Consider the following 7,423-nt stretch of genomic DNA (forward strand, 5'->3'; position numbering starts at 1 on the left):
TGAGCTATTCTACAGCTAAATCACTTACTGTTTTTAGGGCAATCTGAACACCCTCCTGTGGGCAATGAAGCCACATCATTTTCACCTTTCTTTCACCTGAAACGGACTCATTATCTTTGAATATCAAAAGAAAGAGATTTTATGAGGGCGGCACAGTGGCGCAGTCACACAGTTCCAGGGTTCGATTCCCGCTCCGGGTGACTGTCTGTGAGGAGTGTGGTGTGTTCTCCCTTTGTCTCCGTGGGTTTCCTCCAAGTGACTGTGAGTAGTGTGGTGTGTTCCCCGTGTCTGTGTGGGTTTCCTCCAGGTGACTGTCTGAGGAGTGTGGTGTGTTCTCTCTGTGTCTGTGTGGGTTTCCTCCGGGTGACTGTCTGTGAGGAGTGTGGTGTGTTCTCCCCGCATCTGCGTGGGTTTCCTCTGGGTGCTCCGGTTTCCTCCCATGGTTGGGGAAGGAGAGAGAGAGAAAAAAAAAAAAAACCCACACGTTGGTAGGTGGATTGGTGACTTGAGTGTCTGTAGGTGTGTGTGTTGCTCTGTGAAGCGATTCACTCGACTGAATCAAACCAGACGTTATTTCTGATAGGGATTTCATTTATATATTAATTTATTTGTTTATTTTTTTAAATTCTTGTTTCCTCCTCTCCGACTCTGAGGGAGCTGCTCCCTGGTGGTTTAGTGTAGATCTGGTTTCCCTCGATGAAAGTCTTCACGCTCGTGCGTGTGTCTGCAACAGGCAACATTTATTCACTCTTTAATAAGAAGAACTTCATAAAGGAATCACTTTATATTTACTATTATTTCTATAAATAACACTCAGTCATAACTAATACTGAGTCATCAATAGCACTTATTTACAGCAGAACACTTGATAGGGGTTAATTAACTAATGAGAGTGAATATAACTGAATAATTGAAAGTAAATACTGACCACTAGTTTGTATTTAATAAATAATTAAAAGACAATAGATTTAATTTAGCAATTGATTGTAAATCCTGAGAAGTGTTCGGCACTTAATAACTGATATTTGTTCATGAATCTTTTAAAACAGATCCTGAATAACTGATATTAGATATTTAAACATATAAAAACTGATATTAGATTCTGAATAACTGATTGTATTTGATGTATTTTCTAAAGTAAACACTGAATTATTCACAGTGCTGCTGTTTTATCGAGGGTTTATTATTTGCCCCACACCCCAGAGCTTGAGGGTTTTATGCCCCTTGAGCTGACACACAGCACTGAGTACGGTGACCTCAGGCTCATGTGCAGCTGCTTCAGAACATCCAGTGTTCTCTCATGTTTTCTATGGAGAATAACAGCTGGATTCACTAATGATGAGAGCTGCAGGTCCAGGACTATGAGAACGGAAGAGAAACTGACCTGGGTCGATGCGTCCGGCGTCCAGCAGTACATCCAGCAGGGTGGAGATGGTAAAGACCGGGTGGAGGGTGATCCCCTCGGACTCGAGCACATCTCGAACTCCCTGCTCTCGGTCCAGCAGCACCACGGCATCCTTCACGTTTAACCCCTCCTTCTCCAGCTGCCAAGCCGTGTCCAGCACACTGCTGCCACTCGTCACCACGTCAATGATCAGACACACTTGACCTACGTTGATAACGCCATCGATCATCTGCTTCGTCCCTGAGAGGAGAGACATCTCAGATCAAATAAACCAGCGTTTCACTCAGAACCTAAGGTACACATTTGTCCTCAATCAAAACTATGTACATGTGGCGTCTCTGTGACACCGTTTGAAGAGTTTATATAAATCTTTTTAAAAAGGCCATGTAGCCCTCAGAATAAATTAAAGTGAATTTGCTTCTGCTTTTGAATCAAATTTCACATGGCAGCGTTCACCTTGAATCTGCATCGGCCACTGATTTGGTGCTCTGAAACCAAGCCATGCCCACCGCGCTAGCTTTCAACCTGTTTCAAACACGGAGGAACCCATGTCTTGCATGCGTCTGTGAGAGGTGGTTGCTGAAGCACTGACTCCAGCTGCAGTCCAGTCTTTGAAACAAAACCCATTCAAAAATGTGGGGGAGATTCACACAGTCCTCTCCAGGGTGAGATTATCCCTATTGCATTGTGGGTTTTTCTTTCATTAACCGAGGGGTACCAATAACTTTGTCCACGTGTGTATTCTGATTAATATAGAAACAACCTGGTAAAACGTGTCTGTTGTGTCGATCACCTCTATAGGCTACACACATGTGCATCTCAAATTATTCATTGTCTGTAACCCTTACCCAGTTCAGGGTCGCGGTGGATCCAGAGCCTACCTGGAATCATTGGGCGCAAGGCGGGAATACACCCTGGAGGGGGCGCAAGTCCTTCACAGGGCAACACAGACAAACGTCGCCAATCCACCTACCAACATGTTTTTTCAACCGCGGGAGGAAACCGGAGCACCCGGAGGAAACCCACGCAGACACAGGGAGAACACACCAAATTTGCATCTCGAATTATGGGAAAAACTATTTGATATTCCAATTTTATTTTAAAAAAAAATAAATTAAAGTTTCATTAAGCAGTGATCAATTTCAAGTTCAGAAAATTAGAATAATCAACACAACGCCTGCAACGACTTTCTAAGCCTTTAAAATTGTCCCTTAGTCTGGTTCAGTAGGCTCCACGATCATGGGGTAGACTGCTGAAGGACAGATGGCAGACGTTGACACCTTTCTGCTGTATCCGAGAACATTAATGGAAAGTGGAATGGAAGGAAAAATGTTTGGTAGAAAAAGGTGCACAAGCAACTGGGAAAACCTTGAAAGGATTGTGAATTCACAAGGAGTGGACTGCTGCTGGAGTCAGTGCTTCAAGAGCCACCACAGGTCGCAGTCCTTGTGTCAAGAGCCTCATGACCCAGAGACAACATCAGAAGCGTCTCACTAGGGCCGAGGAGAAAGAGACCGGACTATTGCTTAGCATCTTGTTTGCAGATGAAAGTTGATTTGGAAATCAAGGTCCCAGAGTCTGGAGGAAAAGTGGAGAGGCACAGTCCAAGCTGCTTGAGTCTAGTGTGAAGTTTCCACAATCAGTGATGGTTTGGAACCATGTCCTCTGCTGGGGGTCCACTGTTTTATTACAAGTTCAAAGTCAGCGCAGCCACCTACCAGGACATTTTAGAGCAGTTAATACCTCCCTCTGCTGACAAGCTTTGTGGAGATGTGGGTTTCATTTTCCAGTAGGACTTGGCACCTGCCAAAAGCACCAACACCTGGTTTAATAACCAGTGACACTGTGCCTGACTGGTCATTAAACTCACCTGATCTGACCCCCACAGAGAATCTATGGGGCATAGTCAAGAGGAAGATGAGACGAGACCTAACAATGCAGACAAGATGAAGGCCACTATCAAAGCAACTTGGGCCTCCATAACACCTCAGCAGTGCCACACCACGCCGGATTGATGCTCTGCTGTTCACACCGTCTATAAAAATAAATGTGACCTACATCCAACATTCTGAACAGATCATGTACCTAAACTGACCAGAAGGGAATGTCCATAAAAAGCAGTTTTGTCTTTGAACTGAAGAAATGGGACCAGACTGTTTCACTGTACAGCGCTTTATCACAAAAGACATCTAGGTGTTTTTTTTTTAATAAATTTGTTCCATTGAAACAGAACACTAATGAATAAATCATTAACTGGTTCAGGCAAAGAGTATTCTCTCTTGAGAACAGTGTCTGCTAAATGCTGAAATGTAAATCTGACAAATAATCACATTGGCCTGGACTACGTTGTGTGATGAGGGAAGAGCAGAGAGGAGTTCCTCATCGTCTCACACTGTCTGTACTGTAGAAGTGTAATAAGGAGATGAATGATTACCATAGTCATTGGCCTCTTTTCTGCGAATGAGCATGGGGCATTTGTTGGTGGTGCTGATGACGGTGGCCAGCGGCAGAGCTGTGTATGGGACGCCACACACACAGTCGAACTTCACTTCAGCTTCTTTAGCGTGCTTATACAGCAATCTGGACACCTGAGAGAGAGAGAGAGAGAGCGAGAGAGAGAGAGAGAGAGAGAGAATAAAAGACACATTGTATGTGCCTCTTAGAGTGAATGGTTTCGGCATGAAACAATATAAACACAGGTGACTGTCTTTGAGGAGTCTGCATGGGTTTCCTCCTGGTGACTGTCTGTGAGGAGTGTGGTGTGTTCTCCCTGTGTCTGCGTGGGTTTTCTCCTGGTGCTCCGGTTTCCTCCCACAGTCCAAAAACACACATTAGTAGGTCGATTGGTGACTCAAAAGTGTCCATGAATGTGTGATTGTGTGTTGCCCTGTGAAGGACTGAGAAGCGCTTTAACGACACTTTTCAAAATAAAAGTCACGAGTATAAGGTATTTAAATACGTAAACCCTGTAACACTTCTGAAAGCTGATTGTACATCAGGTTCCCTATGTGTTGCATGTAAACCTTGTAACACATTTGTGAAAACAGATTCTTTGTGAGCTTTCCTTTATTTTCAGTTTTTTAATTATGAAAGATGGGTGTCAGAATTAAATGACATGACTCACAGCCCCAATTTCAGGCCTATGATGAAGTACACCCAAGGACCAACACATTTCATGCTCATTTGGACTTGTGAACCTCGTCACAAATTTGTGAAAACAGATTTATTTATAACAGACCTATTTAAAAAATAGAATATAGCTTTCAGAAGTGTGTTACAGGGTTTACGTATTTAAATGCCTTATGACTTTTAAAATTAAAAAATTAAAAAATGTTGCGTCGCTAAAGCGCTTCTCGGCCAGAAAGAACTCGTCGGTAAATCAGATAATGATATTTTCACATCTTCTAGCAGTAAAAACATTGAACCCCAGTGTGTGAATTAGTTCACAACATGTAGTAATTGTATTGAAATAGTCATTTGGCGAGTACATTGTTATTTGTAATAACCAGGATATTCGTGAGAGAATGTCTGGCGAATATCGAACGCTGAGCCAACTTTACTGCGGTTGGAGGACCGGGTGTTATATGTAGCAGACAGCGAGTGTATTCTTCATCTTCAGGACATCAATAGTCTGTTATATTGTGTCTTTAGTGAGACTTTCAGATTCCTGAGACACTTTGAAAATAAAGAGATAATATCCGCGGAAGGAAGCTAAACGTGTAGCTTTTCCACGGTGTGGAGGTTGTTCGTATTTCGCCATCTAGCGGCGACAGAACGCAACTAGTGCAGCATTGAAGGTGAAAGAAAATCCTAATCCTTTGTATCCCGGTTGTGTACTCAGTGTTTACACTCGTACTTTTTGTATCTGAATTTCTTCTATCGAATTTGAGCAACTTCGAAATATGTTGTTTGAATTTTTTCAAGTTTGATTTTTATCAGAATTTATTAACATTGAATAATAACAGTGAATAGGGTGACCAGATCTGAGAGACAGAAAAAGAGGACACGTCTGGGGGGGGGGTGCGTTGTATGCTGTGATTTTACACCTTTATTTGCTACACAAAACATCGGCATTTCTTTTTTAATTCATCCGAGAACTTCCATTTACGTTTCGGCATAGCTGCTCGAGATGAGGGTAGGTACCTGAGGTGAACAAGGACTACTGACGTGCAGACTGACCAATTAAATGTTTACAGAGAAGGTTATCGACCAATAACGGTAGCTCTACAGTCAGACCGTCCAATCAGAAAGCTTTAGGCGACTTCACGCCCCCTTCTCACTCAAACGAACCAATCGGAGTAGGGGAGGGCGGGACTAGTTTGTGAACGAAACTTCTCGAAGTTCTATGTAAGCTCTAGAAAAACAAAATGCCGGACGTTTGTGAAGTTCCGCCCGGACATTTTTTTAAGTCTAAAAAAAGAGGACATGTCCGGGTAAAAGAGGACGTCTGGTCACACTAACAGTGAAAACACCACATTCTCCACAAGCTCTTACTCTGACCGGTTTGTGAGTGTTTGTTAGTGTTACCAACCTCTACGACTAGATCTGGGTAAGAGACAATCAACCGGAGGTCGAAGTAAATGGGGGAGAGAAGTCCACTCTTCATTTTAAACTCCCCGAACTTCACCGCTCCCAGATCGTGGAGCTCCAGTATTAATTTCTTGACATCCTCCATTCCTAAAATAGCGATAACTAACGACGTTTTGGCGGGTTTAGGAAGTTATAAATACGTTACAGCTGTGGGTGGGGCTTGGGTCTATAGGATTTTATTGGATATTCGGGTTGCGCCCCTCCCCCTGCTCAGTTGTAGTCTACTAGTAATGGGAATTTCGGCTCTTTTTTTGCTCGGCTCTTCATAAAGAACCGGCTCTTTCGGCTCCTAAATGGCTCTTTGTTTTACCACTTATTTCCACTGGTACAGAACAATTTTACCTACATTTTACATGACTATATGGACAAAATATTATTGTTCAATATTAAAAATAATAAATAGTGTTGTAATGGCCAATTGTTTTATGGCTGCCTTGTAATAACTCACTGTTTGCACTCACACATTCAATTGTATAAATAACTGGATTTTTATTTAAACACCTTAATAAAAAATCACTTGTAAACTCTGAAATACAGCCAATGGAAATAGCCAAGAGGTAGGTATTACAAAATAGCTTATTAAATTAAATAATCATCCATTTCTGGGAAATAAAATAAACAAACACTCTGCAAAGTGCAAAACAGCAGCATTCAACGGTAGAGATTAAAACAACCACAACTGTCAACAAACATTTAACTGATTTAACATTTTCTTCAACTATTATTTGGAAGGCAGATTGTCATTCAGGAAAACCAAGTGTCTCAGCTCGGAGGGTTTGAGCTTGTTCGTTGTTCTCTGATTGGTTGAATGATAAGCCTTAGGAAAAAATGGCTCGGTCTTAGACGGGAACCGGCTCTCATCGTTCACTTACAAGAGCCGGCTCTTCGAACCGGTTCGTTCGCGACCGACACATCACTATAGTCTACAAAGACAAGTCTAGCAACATACTGCAACCTTTAGTTTTTTAAAATAAGTCTTTGTTAAATTTTAATTATTTTTTTAAAATCGCTACTGTGAGACATCCATATGATATATACAAGTGTTGGACAATGAAACTGAAACACCTGTCATTGTAGTGTGGGAGGTTTCAGGGCTAAATTGGAGCAGCCTGGTGGGCAATCTTCATTAACTACACATTGCACCAGTAAGAGCAGAGTGTGAAGGGTTAATTAGCAGAGGGTAAGAGCACAGTTTTGCTCAAAATATTGCAACGCACACAACATTATGGGTGACACACCAGAGTTTAAAAGAGGACAGATTGTTGGTGCACGTCTTGCTGGCACATCTGTGACCAAGACAGGGAGTCTTTATGATGTATCAAGAGCCACGGTATCCAAGGTAATGTCAGCATACAACCTAGAAGTACGCAACACACCCAACAGGATTCACTGTGGACACAAGAGGAAGCTGTCTGAGAGGGATGTTCG

The 7,423-nt window shown here is 42.4% G+C and overlaps 1 protein-coding gene across 1 annotated transcript; it reads right to left on the reverse strand.

The window, feature by feature from the left end:
* Nucleotides 1-566: 566 nt before the first annotated feature.
* Nucleotides 567-6,123, reverse strand: LOC136664204 (uridine 5'-monophosphate synthase-like). Its single transcript, XM_066641304.1, has 4 exons — nt 5,937-6,123; nt 3,840-3,993; nt 1,385-1,645; nt 567-724 (listed from the first exon to the last, which is right to left on the reverse strand). Exons 1-4 carry the CDS (start codon nt 6,078-6,080, stop codon nt 621-623), a joined length of 663 nt encoding a protein of 220 aa, XP_066497401.1. The 5' UTR covers nt 6,081-6,123; the 3' UTR covers nt 567-620.
* Between the last annotated feature and the right edge of the window lie 1,300 nt (nt 6,124-7,423).

Source organism: Hoplias malabaricus, chromosome 12, assembly GCF_029633855.1.
Source record: "Hoplias malabaricus isolate fHopMal1 chromosome 12, fHopMal1.hap1, whole genome shotgun sequence".
Taxonomy (NCBI): Eukaryota; Metazoa; Chordata; class Actinopteri; order Characiformes; family Erythrinidae; genus Hoplias; species Hoplias malabaricus.